The sequence below is a fragment of the Erpetoichthys calabaricus genome, chromosome 8 (genome assembly GCF_900747795.2).
Source record: "Erpetoichthys calabaricus chromosome 8, fErpCal1.3, whole genome shotgun sequence".
NCBI lineage: Eukaryota > Metazoa > Chordata > Cladistia > Polypteriformes > Polypteridae > Erpetoichthys > Erpetoichthys calabaricus.
This window is the reverse complement of record NC_041401.2, coordinates 136,278,549-136,299,091: the sequence shown is the minus strand read 5'-3', so window position 1 is coordinate 136,299,091 and position 20,543 is coordinate 136,278,549. Positions and strand designations below refer to the sequence as shown.

At 37.0% G+C, this 20,543-nt stretch overlaps 1 protein-coding gene across 3 annotated transcripts in view; it reads left to right on the top strand.

Moving 5' to 3' along the window:
- Window positions 1-20,543, top strand: part of LOC114656611 (centrosome-associated protein CEP250-like) — a 282,216-nt gene that overhangs the window by 178,128 nt on the left and 83,545 nt on the right. For all 3 annotated transcript variants that reach the window (XM_051931364.1, XM_051931363.1, XM_051931365.1), the window contains 2 exons: window positions 4,091-4,209; window positions 11,656-11,847. In XM_051931364.1, the coding sequence (XP_051787324.1) occupies window positions 4,091-4,209; window positions 11,656-11,847 (311 nt within the window). The remainder of the gene's footprint in view (window positions 1-4,090; window positions 4,210-11,655; window positions 11,848-20,543) is intronic.

Genomic DNA, 20,543 nt, shown 5'->3' with positions numbered 1-20,543 from the left:
GTTCCTACAGCATAGATCAGTAATTCACATCTTTTATATGGTGCTATCTTAAGTTACCCATCTAAGACAGGTTGAAATTGAAGTAATCAACATAGACCTTAGCATTAACATTTGCAATGCACCATGTAATGCATATCTCTTCCTTATTTGCCATTTGGTATGGAATGGCGTGTTAATGGTGGTGATAAACAGTTTATTGAAATAACAAATGCAATACATTCTGTTGCTAAAAATGTTTATGATGCGCCAATTTTTGGAATGACAGAGACATAGAATCCAGATGGAGACACAGTCACTTATCCTTTTATTAAAGTGTATTGCACACCTGGATAAGATGAATCATAATGTGTCAAATAGCTGCATTTGGCATGTATGGGAAGGGGTGTGATGTGAGTTCCTTGATACAGAGCAGCCCAAAGTTCCTAGTGCTTATTTTTAAAATGGTCATGAAAGTAGAACTCTTTATTAGCTATCAGGAGAAGAATTGGTACAGTGCTGTCCTATTGTATAGCAATTGGGGTGATTAGTGTTCTTTCACGCTACTACAATAATACTTCAGTATATAGAATGAATGTTGGGTGGGAATTTCATTGTATGCAGTGGTGGACAAAAGTCCAGATTCCTGGAACTGCCATGTTTTAATTGTGGAAAACCAAACTACAGACTCACAAAGCCTATTGGACTAACAGATGTTCCAGATCTGTGGTCCATGCAATATATTTTTCTAATAAAACAATTTGATATAAACAAAAGACACATATACAACCTTAGTGTGCTTATAGCGCGCCAGATGTCCTGCACATTTTTGTTGGAGCAAACATACACATACTAACATTCTGAACCCTAGTTAATCTGATTCATGTTCTCCGGGTGGCTTGTTCTGACAGCACTGGACATAAAGAGAAAATCCTCTGAGTGTGCCAGTCCATCATGTGGCCCATTCCTGTAGATTCAAACACAGATTGGGCTAATTAGGAATTCCCAATCAGTCTAACTGGCCGCACATATTAAAATACTTGATAATTGACATTTGCCAAGTCTCTTAATACAGTGTTTTTCATACTTTTGAATTGTTTTTGTTTTTTATTTTTTGCATATTTAAGGAAACCAATTATTGCATATACTTCATCTCTTAGACTTTTATGCTTTTCTCTATTGGAATCATTTCTGCCATGTTGCCACTGGTGTTTCACTGGAAACCCCCTTTTTTCTAATTTCAGAGACAGGTTTGGCTTTTATGTTACTCATTTGTCGGATCCTCCATCTGAATACTACATTCAGACTCATTCTTATTGCTTTCCATTGTGGAGATTTCTGTCTCACACTCCAGCAGAGATGACAGAACTCTTTACAGATCTGTTCAATCTGTTCATGAACTGGCGGAAGTCTGTAAAAATCAACTTTCACATTCTGTTTATGGTTCGGGTGTGGCAAAAATTATTTTTGAACAAATAGCCCAAACACATTTGCTGCAAAAAACAAAATAGCACAATTTATTAATAATGAAAGGATAATTAAAGATAAAATAATATGTAAGCATATACAGACTCAAGACAATAACAATAAAACACAAAACTTAAATCTACATTACCTTGGCTTTAATCATTAAGGACTGGCCTTTGAGTGTTGTTTTCACAATTTTGGTGTTTGGTTACATGAATTAGTTCTTACTTAGTTATAAAGTTTCTCAGCAACTGCATCTTAATTCTTTCACAACTCTCATGCACTCACCTTAACCCAAACCCATGGCCCCTTTAGAAGAATTTTTTCATGTATCACACACTTTAAAAGTGCTGTGTGATTGGTGCTGCTGAGTTAATGGAAGGTTACTCAGTTTTCGTACTGATTTTAGAAAAGAGAAACTTACCACAGCCCAAAATTTATCCTTAGCACAGGTTATTCCTTTCAGTTAAGAAAACACTAATAACCAGAAATATATTTGTTGACATTTTATGGCTTTATCCTAACTACAGAATTATAGCCAATAGTTCTAAAAGTAGGTATACTTACTGTACGTTAAGTTCCTGTTGACTCTGGGTGGAGGAAATACTTTGCCCTGATTCTTCCAGGATCTGTGCAGACTTTTAATGTGCATTGTCTCTGTTTGTCTAGATGCTTTTCTCCCTCTTTTTCTTCTTCTAACAACTCATGTACTGCACTTTGGAATCTTTTTGAGCTTCCACTCACAACTGTCCTTTTTTAATAGCAATAAATAAATTCCACATCTGCTAGGCAGTTAATAAAAGATAATCAGTCACCTGCTTTTTTTAGGCAGATGAATGCTTGGCTTTAAGTAAGTCAAACTTGCTTGTGCAACTTACTGTTCTTAATTTAGAAAGGCTGGACTAAATATGTCATCCATGTCTAACTTCATTACCAATGTTCTTCTACTACGCTAGGCTACTTTTGAGAGCCTGTTATAGCCTCACTGTAGGCAATGGGGACCTACTATTGAGCAAAAGTTAACGTTAGGCAGGGAACTAGTGCTTACAGTGACTTATAAAAGAAAGAGTATACTGTTTATCATTGGTTTCTTTGGAGCACATAACCCCATCCTTTTGGCTGATAACTTGGCAAAGTTTTGTCCACCATCAGTACCAGTGTTATGGCTTTTTGTTCACTGATAAAATGCAGCAGACAGGTCCACTCTTAGACATCTCTGGATACCATTTTCTTGTGAATGATCAGTCTTATCAGATGAGACCCATAGGTAAGCCCTGTGAGTAGAAATTACAATTTCACTGCAGTTAAGTGTCAATGAAAAATGGCCTGGTAGCTTCTTATGTAGAAGTGTTCTGTTAAAGCAAAGCAAGCTGCTTTTTGTTAATCTTTTCTACATCAGCCCAACCATAGTGATGGTATTAGCAAATTTGATTTATGTAGTTCATACTTTGTCTTGTCACTCGATAACAGATGAAGAATGAGGCAAGAGAGTTATAGTCGATAAATGGTATATTTGTAAACATCATTGTTAGTCCAGAGCTTTTGTTTGGATTATACTTCTGTCAACAGAATTTAGTATGGCATGGCTTATTTATGTATATAATTTATTGTCAGTCATTGAGTGTACTCCAGTTGTTTCAGAGCAGTGCATTACTTGTTGCAAAGTCACATAAGCCCAGGATTGTCAGGTTTTTATTGTATCTAATTTCATTAAGTACTACTGGTTACTGTACACAGTAAATGATATGTCACTTTATCCATTCATATATCCTTTTGTTTTGTGAAAATAGTCAGCCTTGACACACAGAAAAAGGTTTGGGGCAGCCACCCGTATGCTTAATCCCTGGCTGCAAAAAGGGCAAACAAATGCAAAGTTGTGAACAGGTTTGAATCCAAAACAGAACTGAATACAAGGAGAGGTTGTCTTTCTTTTAAAGTAGGTTAGCGGAAGTGACATCATCTGGGGGCTGTAACCAGAATTGAGTTCTTGGGGTTGGAACCGGAAGTGACGTCATTGGACTCCGGCAGAATTTCCTGTATTTGATTATTTGATCTGCAGGAATATCAGAGGAGAGATTAGTGCACTCCATCGCCCCCTGGCCAGGCGTGGAATTTCCTTTGATTTGTCCCTCTGGCTGTCTCCCATGTGCACATGTGTGACAAATTATTAAAAAAAAACCTTATTTCATATATGATTCATAATGAAGTTTAACTGTAACATCATGTTGCCCTGAGAAGCAAAAATGGGCTAATAGCACTCCCACATAGTCATACCAAATAACTAACCAGGCAGGATAATGTGAGCAGAGCTTGAAGAAATTGATGCATGTAGGGAGGACAGGACCCACACATACACATCATATACATTTTAAGTCTTTTATTTGTGCAGTACTGGTCTGACCCAGGACTTGACATAAGATTAATTTCTAGCTTTTTTTCCTGTTAATAATACTTTTTATTGTATAATAAGCTGTAAACCATATAACATTTTTACTCAATTGAAATGACAGTGAATGTTGATTATTCAGAGCCACACTAATTGTGATAATTCATCTTATTATAATAAATGAGTTATGTCTTGCTGTTGGGTTTAATTCCACACATGTAAATAGAAATCAATGTCTTTTTGTTTTTGTCTCCACCTCAGGAAATAGGAAAGACTGTGAATAACCACATTAGCAGAGACTTTAAAAAGGCATTGATACAGTTTCGTTTGGAGGAACAAGAGAGACAGCCCAGAGTATCAGAACCTGAATCACTTGACAGGTACAGTAATAAGGGATGCAGGTCCAGAAATACAATACAAATCATTTTTCATTACTACTGCCTCAATTAATACTTTTATTATTATATGTAGAATTTAGTATATAGTTACTATTTTAATGTTGAAGCCAAAGTACCAGAGAATGTACAGTAAGTAATTAATATTATAAAATAATTTAACAGCTTGTCTTGAATTATAACAGATACATATGGGGCATAAAAAATATTTCTGGTGTTCCATATTTGGTTAGGGAAAGTGTATCAAATATATACATTTAATTTGTTTATTTTAAAACAATCTGAAATTGGTGGTATTAGCACAGAGCCATCATATTTTGAAAAATCTGGAGCCTTTCTCCTCAAGGCACCTTAGCCATTTCATATATTTGTTACATCCTTACAATACAATGTTGCAACATGTGATGTATCTCTTGCATGATCCCAAGGAGTTGCCTATGTTCTCTTTTTTCAGCATTTTACAGAAAATTTTAAATTTTAGCTTTTATGGACACAGTGATTTCACTGAGTCCCATCATTGTCTGGGTTGAGTAGCACAATGTAAATACTGCTGTGCAATTATTAATGTTTTTGATCAATCGCTTCAACATTAACACTGCTCACAGAAAGTTGGGGGTAAAAATCTTGTTCATTCTAATGCATACAACATAGTTAATTGCCTTGTATTCTAGTCTAATGATCAATAAACCCAAGAGTTCTTTTTCATTATCCAAGAACTAAAAGTGTATTTGTAGACAACTGTTAATTTTAAAAAAACTAGGGGGCTTTGCCCCCTGCTCACCAACCTCCCCACCTGCGTTACGCGCGAGCAACTTCGTGTCTCTGCCACACGCGTATGTGGATTTCACTTTCACCAAACAACAAAACTTTTAATTCTCTCAGAGAGGCCAGTTCATTTGGAAGAAACACTACTTTTCCCTGATGGCATCATGAATTAGACAATCTACAAGTCTCTGACTTAAAGTTTAAAGCCAAACAATATCTACATACTTTCTGTCATATCACTTATGTCCATATATTCAGTCTCTTTTTGCTTTTACCTCTTTATCAATACTGCATTGAATTTTGATTCCGTGTTTGGAATTACATTGTGACAACGCAATGTATAACTGCCTGTGAGTGAATATCGTTTCTTTCTCTATACAAGACATGTGTCTGACAATAGCATTCACACAAATGAGAAATGATTGAACCGTGTGCATGGTTATGTGGGCAGGACTTTTCCAAATCTCTTTGTATAAGCTCTTGCCTCGCAGGGCTTGAAATTTTTTCTCACAGGATTTCACTTTCACCAAACAACAAATCTTTTAATTCTAGCGGATACATGTCTTCATTGGGAAGAAACACTACTTTTTTTTCCCCTGATGGCAGCACGAATTAGATGATCTTCAAGTCTCCGACTTAAAGTTTAAATCTGAACAATATATTCAATCTCTTTTCGCTGTTCCATTATTTTACCCGAGGAACAATTTCCATTTGTTTGAATTTTGAATTTCCATACTTCCATTATCTCTAACCTGCTCTGCATGTGTACTGCACCAACATTTTGAATTCTTTACGATGTTCTACTTTGTCATCTACTCTTTGTCTTTTATTTCTGGCCCCGGGCATGCTTAAACCTCTGCACAAAGTCTCGCCTCGCAGGATGTGAAAATGTCTCTCTGAGAAAATCATGTCTCGTCTCCTTTCAAGATTTTTTTTTTATAATAGAGAGATGAATATTGAAGTTGAAAACCAAAAATATCATCCAACCTTTTTGGTAGTTAAACTTTGTATTTTCTTATTCTGTTCATACATAGTGTACTCTCTTGCCTTCCAGTGAGCCTTCTTTCCACTAGCAAATGACTTCAAACTGAAAGTCTGGTACAGGAGTTGTTAGTAACTCTACTCTTGGAGTTAAGAATCGGTAACTTGATAAAGCACAAAGCTGCCAAGGATCATTTAATCGATAAAGCCGTTTATATCTATGAGCCAAGTGGCAATGCAAAATTCTAAGGACTATCAAACAAGATTTCAATAAAATGTGAATGAAGCAATGCATACAATAAATTCAGAAAATATTCAGACCCCTTCATGTTCTGCACACTGTATTGTGTTGCAGATTATATTTTCAATGGATAGATTTGCCATTTTTGTCCATCAATCTACACTCTGTAGTCCAGAATGACAAACTGAAAATGTTTCAGAAACTTCAAATGTATTAAAAATCAAAAACTCAAATCTGTCATACAAACTTGAGCTTTAATTTGCAATACAGTTTGTTTTCCATGTATTTATCAATTTTTGTGCATTTTATGATAGATGTTTAAAGCAACTTCTGTTATAATTTATGAAAATTAATCAAATCAATGCAGGCATTATTCCATTGACCCTACCATGCTGGTGAGAGTTACAAGAAGCTGGGCCATAAATATTATTTAATCAGTTTTATCTTTATTAAAATCAATGTAAATAAGTAACATATTTAAATAAATAACTACCAAGTCATTGTAAAAGTCAGTGAAAAGCTCATTTATTTAAGAATATCCCTGTAAGCAGATAATTTTTAAGTAGTACCTGGATGAAATACTGGGACAGTTTAGCTATAAGCTAAACAAATGAGCTCGAGTGAATGGTCTCCTAACGTTTGACAAATTTCTAATGTTCTTCTCACATTTCCCATGTAATTTTGTGTTTTTTTTCCACTGCTCGCCAATTAATGCAAACTTCCACAATGTGGCTTTGATCCTCTACATAGCCTTGTATTCCACAATGATACCACACAGCTGTACATGAATGTTACACCAGGATAAGAAATGGCAAATAAGTTTACCAGCTGCCTTTGTGACATTGGCACTTGGATAAGTGCCCGCTTTTCAAATAAATTTTAATAACAATACAGGACAGTGTCTTGTGTAGTCTGTTCAAATCTTCCTGGTTATTTTTTTTAATGCATGTTGTACTTTTTAAAGTCCAACATATTTATTTTATAGCGCTACAGTTGCAAGGAATGGTTTATGAAACCGTTTGGACTTGTTTGGATTTCTGAGTTAGACATTCATAAAAATATGGTTTGATCTTCAACTAAACACACAATAATAGACTGTCTGCTTTAACTAAACTAAACTATCAACACAAACAATTATACTCATTGTTGTTGTTACTGCAAATACAGTGGGGCAAAAAAGTATTTAGCCACCAATTGTGCAAGTTCTCCCACTTAAAAAGATGAGAGAGGCCTGTAATTTTCATCATAGGTATACCTCAACTATGAGAGACAAAATGAGAAAAAAAATCCAGAAAATCACATTGTCTGATTTTTAAAGAATTTTTTTGCAAATTATGGTGGAAAATAAGTATTTTAGTGGCTGACTAAATACAGTAATCCCTCCTCCATCGCGGGGGTTGCGTTCCAGAACCCCCCGCGAAAGGTGAAAATCCGCGAAGTAGAAACCATATGTTTATATGGTTATTTTTATATTGTCATGCTTGGGTTACAGATTTGCACAGAAACACAGGAAGTTGTAGAGAGACAGGAACTTTATTCAAACACTGCAAACAAACATTTGTCTCTTTTTCAAAAGTTTAAACTGTGCTCCATGACAAGACAGAGATGACAGTTCCGTCTCACAATTAAAAGAATGCAAACATATCTTCCTCTTCAAAGGAGTGCACGTCAGAAGCACAGAATGTCAGAAAGAGAGAGAAAAGCAAACAAATCAATAGGGCTGTTTGGCTTTTAAGTATGCGAAGCACCGTGGCACAAAGCTGTTGAAGGCGGAAGCTCACACCCCCTCTGTCAGGAGCAGAGAGAGAGAGAGAGACAGAGAAAAACAAACAATCAAAAATCAATACGTGCCCTTCGAGCTTTTAAGTATGCGAAGCACCGTGCAGCATGTCGCTTCACGAAGCAGCTGCACAGAAGGGAGCAACGTGAAGATAATCTTTCAGCATTTTTAGACGAGCGTCCGTATCGTCTAGGTGGGCGAACAGCCCCCCTGCTCAATCCCCCTACGTCAGGATCAGAGAATGTCAGCGCAAGAGAGAGAGAAAGAAAAGTAAGTTGGGTAGCTTCTCAGCCATCTGCCAATAGCGTACCTTGTATGAAATCAACTGGGCAAACCAACTGAGGAAGCATGTACCAGAAATTAAAAGACCCATTGTCCGCAGAAATCCGCAAACCAGCAAAAAATCCGCGATATATATTTAAATATGCTTACATATAAAATCCACGATAGAGTGAAGCCGCGAAAGGCGAAGCGCGATATAGCGAGGGATTACTGTACTTTTTTTGCCCCACTGTATTGTTAAAACATTAACAGTATAGTTTAGGAAAACTTTGCAAACCTCTAGCCTAATGGCTTCTCCAAAAGCTAATTTGAATCAGTTGTCCCAATTCATGACATGAGATGGGTGGTGCCCTATAAAACGGTACATAAAGTGTGGTTTCTGACAGAGTCTGCACTTCTCAAGAATGATCACTTCATGTGAACCCAATCAAAATAAATATCAGAAGACCTTAGAAGAATTAGAGGTGTACAAAGCAGGAAAAGAGCTTTATAAAAGGAAACACAAGCAGAAGTTTTGGGGTTGTAGCAGAGAATTTCATTAATGTGGAAATGGTAGAAAGTGAAGATAAAGAACAAAAGCATTTTCTGAGGTTCAGACTTCAGATGAGGGCTTGATCATTTCCAGGGTGTTCATAGAGTTGAAGGCTACAAGTGAAGGGATGGAGAGAGGAGTAGTGGTCAGGTTACTACTCAGGATCCTAGGCGTCAATATCTGAGCTGAGGAGAAAAGAGACAGACCAATAAGGTACATTTTTCATCCAACCTCTCTTTATACCCTATGCTGGTCATTGAAAAAAATGATCTGCCATTGCTCCTGACTTTAGGGTACATTTTGCATCCAACCTCTCTTTATACCCTATGCTGGTCATTGAAAAAAATGATCTGCCATTGCTCCTGACTTTAGGTATTTTATTCTACCCTTGGACTTTCACTCTCTGCACTTGATCATGACTTTGTCCACTTTCCCACCTCCATGGCTATCCATAGAATCCACCCTTGCTTCCCTGCCTTCTGTTTAGGGTATCCTGTTTGCGTCCCTAAAGTCTAAACTGTCCAAACTTTGTTTTGGACCTGCCTTGTCTTTTACCATCAAAATCTGGCACTGTGTTGAAAAGCTCCTTGCACCTCTGAAAGATGGCATATTCATATTCATACTCCCATATTACATAACTCTGCTTTCTTAATAGGTGGCTGGACCTGTGTATTTCCTTCTAGGCAGCATATGGACATCATTGTGCTGGAGGATCTGTTAGATGCCATAGATAAAGCAGTGCTACCATACATAGAGCAATGAAATCAAAACTGTCTCAAGAAATTTCACAGGAAAAAATATTAAGGTGGCCTCACATCATATGAAGTTTAATAGAAGCTGTGTGATACAAAAAACACAGTGACTTAGTACACAGGAGTAAATTTGCAACAGAAGATGATTAATGCTCTAGAATGGCCAAGTCAGTGTCCAGACTTCAGTGCAATTGAGATGTTATGGTAAGAAATGAAAGGAGTTGTTTATGCAAGGTGTCCAGGAAATATCAATGAACTGAAACAGTTTTGTATGGAGGAATGATCTGCCATTGCTCATAACTGCTGTTCTTCTCTGATCTCTGATCTGAACTTTCTTTTTCTCTCCTTGTGAAGTGCCGAAGTCCTGTTTCATAACCTCTTCACCTTCCATCAGGATGCCTCTTTCACAATCCTTCTTCTCCATAACTTCTTTTGTTTCAAATTAATTCCACGTTTACATAGTTTTTGATGTCAGGTTCTTTCGATATGATTCTTACTTATTTGTATTTTTTTCTTGTACCCTCAATTTTACCCAATTCATTATTCAGCAGTCAAAACAGTATTTTAGTCTTCTACTTATTTTAATAATTATATTCTAAAATAAGGTTTGGTTGAATTGAGGTCTGTCTAACATTAACTGGAATTCAGTGTGAATAGTGCAGTGTCCTATTTCTGATTTTGGAAGAAAATTAATTTTTTCATGCTAATGAATTTGTTTCATAATTTTTTGGTTAACAATAAACATACGTTTCTATTGTATCAGTATGGCTTTAACACTAGAATTACCAGAGTCTACGAAAAAACTCGTAGATCCGGCCCACCTTAAATCGCTTCTTAAATCCGTTCACACCTCTCCGCCAGCGTCTTTTGTCCTCTAAATGTGCTGATAAAAGACAAGCTGCCAGCAGCCGGCTATTCCATCCCCCCTCCGACTTAGAACGTGAACGCACTTTTCCCAGCTCATGCCTTGATTGATTGTCTGGGAGTGAACTGGAGTTTTAGACTTGAAATAATACATCGTTATTTGGAACACACGCATTCCATGTGTGTACCGTTTCTACAGTAATCTGTGTAAACACATTGTTAAAACAGAAACTTTTTCATATTTTAGTAATAAATGTTACAAAATGTAGGCATAAACTATAGAATGTGTAAAGCCCGAGTTCCTAAGATCAAATAAACACTTTCACAGACCATACAACAGCTTACGTGGTGTAGCGCGCTAAGATTTGCCTCTCAGAGCGAGTAGCTTCTCTCTGCCTCACAAACATGAGTTCAATTCCCCGCTGGGGATAAAGTGTTACTTCTTTTTTTTCTTTTTAACCTCTCCCAGACAATCAATCAAGGCATGAGCTGGGAAAAGTGCGTTCACGTTCTAAGTCGGAGGGGGGATGGAATAGCCGGCTGCTGGCAGCTTGTCTTTTATCAGCACATTTAGAGGACAAAAGACGCTGGCGGAGAGGTGTGAACGGATTTAAGAAGCGATTTAAGGTGGGCCGGATCTACGAGTTTTTTCGTAGACTCTGGTAATTCTAGTGTTAATGTGGTTATTTCAAATATGACGAGTTACTTAATAAAGCTTTTAAGAAGTTATTGTTAAATGTTTATACTAGTCTCTCACATCCATCCATCCATCCATCCATTTTCCAACCCGCTGAATCCGAACACAGGGTCACGGGGGTCTGCTGGAGCCAATCCCAGCCAACACAGGGCACAAGGCAGGAAACAATCCTGGGCAGGGTGCCAACCCACCGCAGGACACACACAAACACACCCACGGGCCAATTTAAAATCGCCAATCCACCTAACCTGCATGTCTTTGGACTGTGGGAGGAAACCGGAGCGCCCGGAGGAAACCCACGCAGACACGGGGAGAACATGCAAAACTCCACGCAGGGAGGACCCGGGAATCGAACCCAGGTCCCCAGATCTCCCAACTGCGAGGCAGCAGCGCTACCCACTGCGCCACTAGTCTCTCACAACTTACATTTATTATAACATGCTTAAATTTAATCCAGTTTAGGGTAGCAGGATTGTACATTTATACCCTCTGACATTTTCCTTCCTTTTTACTTTGTTTTGCTACACTCCTCCATAGTACTGATGTTCAAACCACGAGTGAAAATTCATTCTACTGCCTGCCAAGTCCAGATTCAGCATCCAGTGAGGCAACAGTCCCTCTTTATTCCCATCCAGTAGTCAAGACTGAGTTCCAAAACATTACTCCAGAGACCTGGGACAATCCTGAAGTGCTCTCTCCTGAACAGTCTAATCAGTCCTTCAGCAAAAGGTAAATACATTATAAAGGTGTTAACCGATCTAGTAAAAACTGCCTTTGTACAGCCTCCACATTCAGTTCTTAAAAATCAATACTGATTATTTTTTACTTAGAAAGCAACAGATGAATAACAAATTAAAATTTGAAATTTTCTAGTCTAGAGTATACTAATTCTATTTTAAAATTAAAATGTGTATTTTTCTAACCATGCAAAAGGAGAAAAGTAGCTTTTTAGTGTTAGAAAGTTTGTCAGTAGTAAACTGATTACTGTGATACAGCATCTCCTTGTTTATTTCAAACATTTCAATCTTTTACAACTGTTTTATTGAGCATTTTGTACAGTTTCAGTTAAGAATGATAAAAACTGAAAATACTGATAGTCTAGTAAGACATTCATTTGATTATTTTTATTCATTTCTTTTTTTTTTGCCCTCTGTTTATGCAGAACATCCATTAAGCCTTGTTGTGGAATAAACATGAGAGGATCAGCAAATTAATATGCTGTTTATTAGACAAAACAAAACCACTTGTAAAACAAATGTGGAGAGCAAAGGACAAATATGTACTCTTGATGAATGCAGCTCTTTAAAAGCATCAAATTTTAGTAACAAAGCATAGAGGAAGGGTGCAGGGCTGTATACATGATAAGGATTCTATTCTAACCTTCAATACAAGTAAATATAATACAAGTAAAACAAGTATCTGAAAGACAAGTACAGAATTACATTGCAAATGGTCTAAATGTAGAAACTGCAAAGAATATTTAAAATTAAGAATACTTAAAATGAAAACAATACCATAATGCATCTCTTTCTTGACATAAGTTCTAGGCCTTTCCATTTGCTGTTACATGTAGTTGCTTTTAAGCTTAACTTGTACTATATAACACATAAAATAATACATTACTCCACATCTTCCAAGGAAACATTGCATTGAGAGGGACCTATTTTTAGTAATGTTTATCTTGTTGGTTTTGTTGGTATTTTCTGATTATCATTTATCTGGTGTGCAAGATGAACAAAAGGAAAGGAGTGTCACTTTACGGTCTAATACAAATCCTGTTTTTGGGTTGTGACAGTAGCTTAGACCTTAATGTCTTTGGGCAGTGGAATTTATTGTAAAATACAGGGAAGGGTCATTCCTTGTTGGATGTAACAGAAATGGTTAATGCCTTTGGGCTCTGTGGAAGTTGCCTTTTTATTTATTACTTAGTAAAATTTGGAGAGATATGCGAGGTAACCCTTCCATAGCCTTGCTTGCCTCCACAGGGTGATTTTTGAAACATACTGCTTTCATGCTTCTGAACTGATTTTTTTTTTTTTTTGCCCATAATGTGAGAATCACTTTTAACTGGATTTACACTTCGGTTAGTTCTGAGTAAAACTGAGCACTGTGTTTACAAGGAAAAAAATATTTTTTTTTAATGTATGAACAGTTGCATGATTTGACAAGAAACAGATATCGCAAACCCTAAGATTTCTATATTTAATTTACAAGAATTACATAGTTGTTTGTGAATCTAAATCAATAGAAGCAAAAAAATAACTTACGATTACCAGGCCAATAAAGACGAAAATAAGTCAAAGTTAGTTGCAAAGGTTGAGTGTCTTTATGTTTTATAAGGTGATTGTTATCAAGTGTTGGTTTCAAGTTTTGATCATTTTAAGCAGTGTTTTGCTTCTAAGTTAAGCCCATTCCTGTGTATATTTTTAAAGGAAGGATGAAAGTTATCAAACACTGACAGCTCTGTCTAAATGTAGCTTTCCACTGTTGAATAATATTAATAATAGTAACCTCGTTAGCATTGCATTTTATTCCAAAAAATATATAAAAAGCATTTTTTTGCCATAAAAAAATTACATTTTTATTAAATCTCAAAAGTATAATAATGATACAAATAATAATAGTAATGATGCATAAAAATAATGTGAAATGAACAATAATAAAAATAATAATAGTATTAATACTAATGATGCCAAAACTGTATATAATCTCAAAATGAGTCGTTTGTGTTTTAAATCTTAAAGCACGGTAAAAGACACAATCCGTTGTCACAGTCAGGACAATAATAGCGTGTTTCTTTTCAGATTTTCTTTCTATAAATGTCAGGGTTTTTTTTAACAGCACACTGCACAGGTACGAGTTGGATTCTGTTTTTTTCTGTTGGAGGTATGTAATCAATAAAATGTCTACCAATAAGATGCTCTGGAGTGATCCATGATGTACTGGGTCCACTGCATCTCTTTAGTGGTAGTTTGATAATAATAATAATAATAATAATTCATTTGATTGGTGGATGTGTGGCGATGATTTGTTCTACAAGCTGGCATGTAAAGTTTGCATTAGGTACAGTTTTGCCAGTTTTTTGTCTGTATAACACAAATGCATTCCAAATGCACTGTTCCACCAGATAAGAAAATATTTTGTATAATATTTCTTTTGTTGCCTCCGCATAACAGGATAGAAAGTCAATTCTTGATGCACTCATTATTCTGCTGTGGTTGACCACAGCATAAGGCTTTGTAACCTGCTTGTTGCCTTTTGCTTGTACAGTGACTGTAGCTGCATTATGAACAGTGCTAAGACAATTTTGTTTTTCCATTTCAGTGCAAGCACTTTACCCTGTTGCCTAGCTACTAGCCCACCCTGCTGTAATTCAGCTCTGCCAAAGTCTTCAGGCATGCCACGATGGTTGAGACACACTGTTCCATATGCATAAATCTTTCTTTGCAGCAAGATGTCAAATAGCTCTGGCCAGGTATACACATTGTCCATGGTTACACAGTAAGCTTGATCCAGCAGAGCACCTATCAAAATCTACACTGATGACTTAGCAACGTCATACTCATTGTATTTTGGATCAAACATTGTCCCTTTCTCTGTGTACAGAACCAAATTCCAAATGTATTCTGTTTTAGATTTACAAAGCTCATAAAAGTTTATGCCAAATCTTGCTCTTTTTGATGTGATGTACTACATCCACGACAGTCTGCCCTTTTAAGTCATGAGACTTTCATTAATGCTAACATGAATGTAAATGCTCTGAAATAGGTATATCTCCCAGATTTTTTTCAGTTTGGGTGCTGGATGGGTATTCTCATCAAAGTCTTCATTGTTAATAAAGTGCAGATATTTCAAATTAGAGATAAGAGAGACACAGACACGTTGTGCAGCTTTCTTGTGTGGGTTATGGAAGCAACAGGGAGCCGTACTTTTGAAGATAATGTGAGCATTCAAAGACTTTTACTTGGAACAACGTTAGCAGAGTATCACAGCAGAAACACCATGAGACAGACTGATGGAGTGTGGAGATTTGTGTTTGGCCACTTGTTGTCCTTTTAAGTCCCACTTTTAACCATTTTGTTCTTGCATACCACCTGACAGCTGTTTGTGTACCACACTGTCCTCATGTATAACTACATTGATATACGATTACTAAGTTTAAGTAACAACTGATGAACATTTTCAGTTACCTGTACGTTTATTTAAAAACTAGGCTAACTAAAGTCAATCTTTAAAATTGGAATTGATGATTTTAATAAAGTCATCTTTTCTGTGGCCCTCAGTTTGAAAATCATTGGCTTAGATAGCAAGGCATGTTGATTAGTGAGACTAAGAAAAAATGTTGAAAATGAATCACAGACGTCAATGCTTTAATTTTGACAGTCCAACAGTACTGTGCAAAAGTCTTAGGCTGTGTGGTTAGTCAACAAAGAAAAATGTTATGTTTTCTAGATTAGTGTGCCAATAGAATGAATATATTTTGGAGTCCAGGATATTCTTTTTGCAAGAAATTAAACAATACATAAGATATTTGAATGTTCTTAAATGAAAGAAGCTAACATTGTAAGAGACCATTTTTCCAGTTAAAAAACATGCAATCTTTGTAGGCATATAGTCCAGTGCTTAATTAAGCAAAAATAACAAAGAGGTGCTAATGATCTGTGACATAATATATAGGTTCAACGGAAGTGTCTAACTGAATCTGCTGTTTAAAATAAGGCTTTAACATATGTAGTGATTTACCATATAATTCTTATGCCTTGGCTAAAGTGAATATACAGACAAGACACTATAGCGGTTATCCTGTGGCATCATCAAGATATCTTCCAAGCAGAAAGTTTGTGTCAGACAGGTGGTTTCAGATGTGCTGTCCAAGCCCTTCTACAGAAGCACAAACAAACGGTTCATGTTGAAGACCAGTAACACAGTGGTCAGTCTCAGAAACTGAGTGCATCAAATGAAAAATACTTCAAGTTTACTTCACTTTGAAACTGGAATACATTTAGCACTGATACCAGCTCAGAACTGTCAGAAACCACTGGGAAACTGGTACACTCATCTACAGTCTGAAGAAGTCTGATAGGAAGGGGTCTTCAAGGAAGAGTAAAGTTCAAAATGACATTCCTGCAAGGTATGAATAAACCCAAGCAACACATCTGTGCAGAACAAGGATTGGGGTGCAGGTTCTTTGCAGGTTTGGGGCTTCACTTCCACAAATGAAGTTGGTGAAATGATCAAAATTGATGGCCGCTCACTGCTGAAAAGTACAGACAGATTCTTATCCATCATGAATTACTTTCAGGGAGGTAGCTAATAGGTCCCAGCTTCATTCTGCAGCATGACAATGACTCTAAACACTTGGACAAAGTCATACAAACTCTCTGCAGTGAAATGAGGAACAGAGAATATTGCAGCAAATGTATGTCCCTCAAAGAATCCTTGATCTGAAAATCATTGAGCCAGTCTGAGATTACTTGCAGAGACTAAACAAATAAGACAGCCAAAGTCTGTAATGGAACTGTGGCCATATCTCCAAGATGGCTGGAACAACCTACCAAATGAGTAAGTTCTGAAATTGATTGCAGTGTCCTAAAGACAATTGCTGCTCTTTTTAAGGCCAAGAGTGGTCATACCAAATATTGATTTGAATCAATTTTTTTCTGTTTGCTGCACTTTCTAGGAGGAATATGTGACATTATTTCGGAAATTATTCTTTCTTTACAGCAAGTTCCTAAGACATTTGCACAGCACTATCTATATGTAATATCTGTAATATGCAAGGAAATGCCTACATTATTTGTGAAAAGCTTCAACACTGTAGTAAATACAAATCTAGTGTCTCATGCAATTGTTTGCCTCTCAAAGAAGTGTTTAAATTTAGGGTGAATTCATATCCAGTATATAGAATGACATGGACATCAAGGCAGGAATAGCTAAACCTAAGAATTTCTGGAGACACAAGGGAATTCATGAAAAACAGCCTACCTTTCAACATGAAGAAGAAACTGCTACATACACAAATGTGGTCCACTCTACGGTATCGCACAGAAACCTTTGCTGTCATGTTGGCACTAACAGCATTTGAATTATGGTGCCAAATATGAATACAGAAAATTAGCAGGATAAAGAAGACTACAAACAAGGAAATGATGCAAAGAATTTGTATGATGAAACTAATTCCTGTGGAGTCAATATTGAGGCAAAATTGAAATTCTTTGATCATATTGCTAGGGGCTTGGCTGGTGAAGAACTGTGCAAAATTTTGGAAGAGAACTAGAAAAAGAAAGAGAAAGGAAGAAGAAGAAGAAGGTGAGATGTGAACATTGACATCAAAAAGAGACAATACCAAGTGGAAAGAAATGTCAGTGCAAGATTCCTAGTTTGAAGACACCAAACACTGCATGCAGTCATGGCCATGCAGTGGCAGTGGCAGTATAAATACCAAAGTAATAGTGTAAATAAAATAAAAGGGTTAAAAAGCTAAGACAAATAGATAGGCTTTCAGGCGGGCTTTAAAAGTGACCAAAGTTGGTGCTGATCTAATATAAAAAAGGCAGACTATTCCAAAGCTTAGGGGCAACCACTGCAAAAGCATGATCCCCCTCTTAAGTCTAGAATTTAGCACAATCAATAACTTCTGGTTAGAGGACTTCAGTGATTGTGAGGCAGAGTAAAGGTGTAAGACGTCATTAAGATAAAAGTGGGGCTAAACCATTCAGGGACTTACAAACAAACAGTAACATTTTAAACTAAGTCCTGTAGGAAACAGGAAGCCAGAGAAGTGAAGCTAAGACTGGTGTGATGTGATTCTGTTTTCATGTGTCTGTTAAAAGCCTGGCCGTAGCGCTGTGGATGAGCTGAAAATGAGCAAAGGTTGACTGTTTAACTCCATTATATAATAAGTTACAATAGTCAAGCCGAGAAGAGACAAGCACATCAATGCGTTTTTCAAAATCACCTACAGAAAGAAACAACTTGACGTTAGCTAACACCCTGAACTGACAGAAACAGGCTTTAACAGGAGTTAATTTGTTTATCAAATTTAATTGCATTATCAAAAATCACACCAAGATTTTTTGCAATGGAGTTGACAGTAATTTGTCAAAAGGGCCAGGATTACTTGCCAGAGCACAAGAAGATCAGAAGGTTCAAAACACACCATCTCTGTTTTTTTTTGTAATTTAAACTTAAAACAATTGTGACAATTGTGACATTCATATTTTAATGTCTTCCAAACATTCCAATACAGGTCTAAGAGAATTAGTTTTGATCAGTGGAAGATATAACTGTGTATAATCTGCATAGCAGTGAAAAGAAATGTATTTTTGTAATGGATCCCAAGGGCAATATGTACAGTGAAAAAAGAATAAGCCTCAGAATAGATTCTTGAGGGACCCCACAGGTGAGAGGGGCCGAAGATGAGGAGATTGCCCAGGAGGAGGAGGAAGAGGTTGGGAGCATGCACTGATTGCCTAGACTGACTGAAAAGCTTCTGCCTGCGAGGTATGACCTGAACCATTCCAAAGCAGTTCCTTGAATACCCACAGACTGCTCAAGACAGGTGATAAGCATATAATAATAATACATTTTATTTATATAGCGCCTTTCCCATGCTCAAGGCACTTCACAGAGTTTAAGAAAGAATGGCAGGGTATACAGTATATAGCATTGTACTAAACCAGATAAATAAATAAAGAAGAGTAAGATAGTAAATTCAGAGAAAAAACCTAACAGACAATATAATTGATGGTCTAGCACACACACAGGTTACATGAGCATCTTGACATAGAGGTAAACTGAAAGAAGGATAATAAAGTAAGGTAGAGCTAAACGCCTTCCTGAACAGATGAGTTTTGAGTTGTTTTTTAAAAGAATTCATGGAGTCAGCTGATCTAATTAATTTCGGTTGGTCATTATAGAGTCTGGGTGCTATACAGGTGAAGGCCCTGTCACCCATGGAGTGTAGATTAGTGTGGGGCACAACAAGATTGCCAGAATCAGAGTAGGCAGACAGGCACATTGTGATGGTGAAGGTCACTGATGTAGTTTGGCGCAAGGTTGTTTAAGGCTTTGTAGGTTATTAGTAGAATTTTATATTCAATTCTGTAGGACACAGGGAGCCAGTGAAGGCGAAGCAGGATGGTTATGTGCTCGCAGCTGCTGGTCCATGTAAGGACTCTTGCAGCTGAGTTTTGAATAAGCTGGAGCTGTGATATAAGATTAGAAGGGGCATCTGCCAGTAGGGAATTACAATAATCGATGTGATAAAAGCATGGACAAGTTTCTCAGCATTAGAAAAGGAGAGGAAGGAGCAAACACGTGATATGTTATGCATGGTGCATGGTGAGGCAAGACTTATGTGACATTCTCTCAAGGCGTCGACCAACTGCTTTCATAGATCACAATTCTGAATTATACCAAGGAGCTGAACGCTTAAAGGAAACATCCTTATGTTTTAAAGGAGCTGTTTTATCTAGTGCTGAATGAAGGGCTGTGTTATAGTGGTCAACAAGACTATCTGGTGTTGATGGAATAGGTGAAGACAGTAAAAGATCAGAAATGGATCAAGAATGGATAGAGGGACAGATATTTTTAAGGTCTCTGTAAGAAATTTGTCATTTACAGGTAAGAGGAGGGAGAGATAATGAGACAGTGAAAAGTACTGCTTTATGGCCAGAGAGTCCCAAATCAGTGCTGTAAGTGTTGGCAACAGATAGTCCAGATGTACAGATCAGATCCAATATATGACCACCAGAGTGGGTAGGAAAATCAACATGTTGTGTCAAGTCAAAACAGTCCAGTAAGGATAGGAATTCATTTCTCAGTTTAGATATGGGGATGTCGATATGGATGTTGAAATCACCAAGAAGAATGACTCTCTGGGAAAAGGAACTTTGAAGTGGATTAATAATTCAGTCAGATCAAATAAGAAGGGTGCAATGTATTTTGGAGGACGATAAAGAACAATGAGTAAGACAGGACCTGATTCCGTTATTAGTTTAAGAGCCAGACACTCAAAAGACAATGGACAATCAATTGGGATTCTTTTGATGTTTAACTCCACTCTGACAATTACTGCAAGTCCTCTGCCTTGTCTTGACCTACGAGGCTCTGTGAGGAAAGTGTAACCAGGTGGTGTCGCCTCCGTGAGAGACGTAATTCACTTGGTTTTTGCCAAGTCTCTGTTAAGAACAGCATATCAGGTTTGGTGTCAATGATGAATTCTGACAGCACCAATGCTTTGCCATTAAGAGATCTCGAATTAAACAATGCAATATTAGTCATCTGTATCAAATGCTGCAGTTAGATCTAAAAGCAACAGGACACCAGTATCTCCAGAGTTACTTATTAATAAGAGAACCTTTAGAACCCTTAAAAGTGCTGACTCTGTGCTGTGGTGTGATTTAAAACCAGACTGCAATACT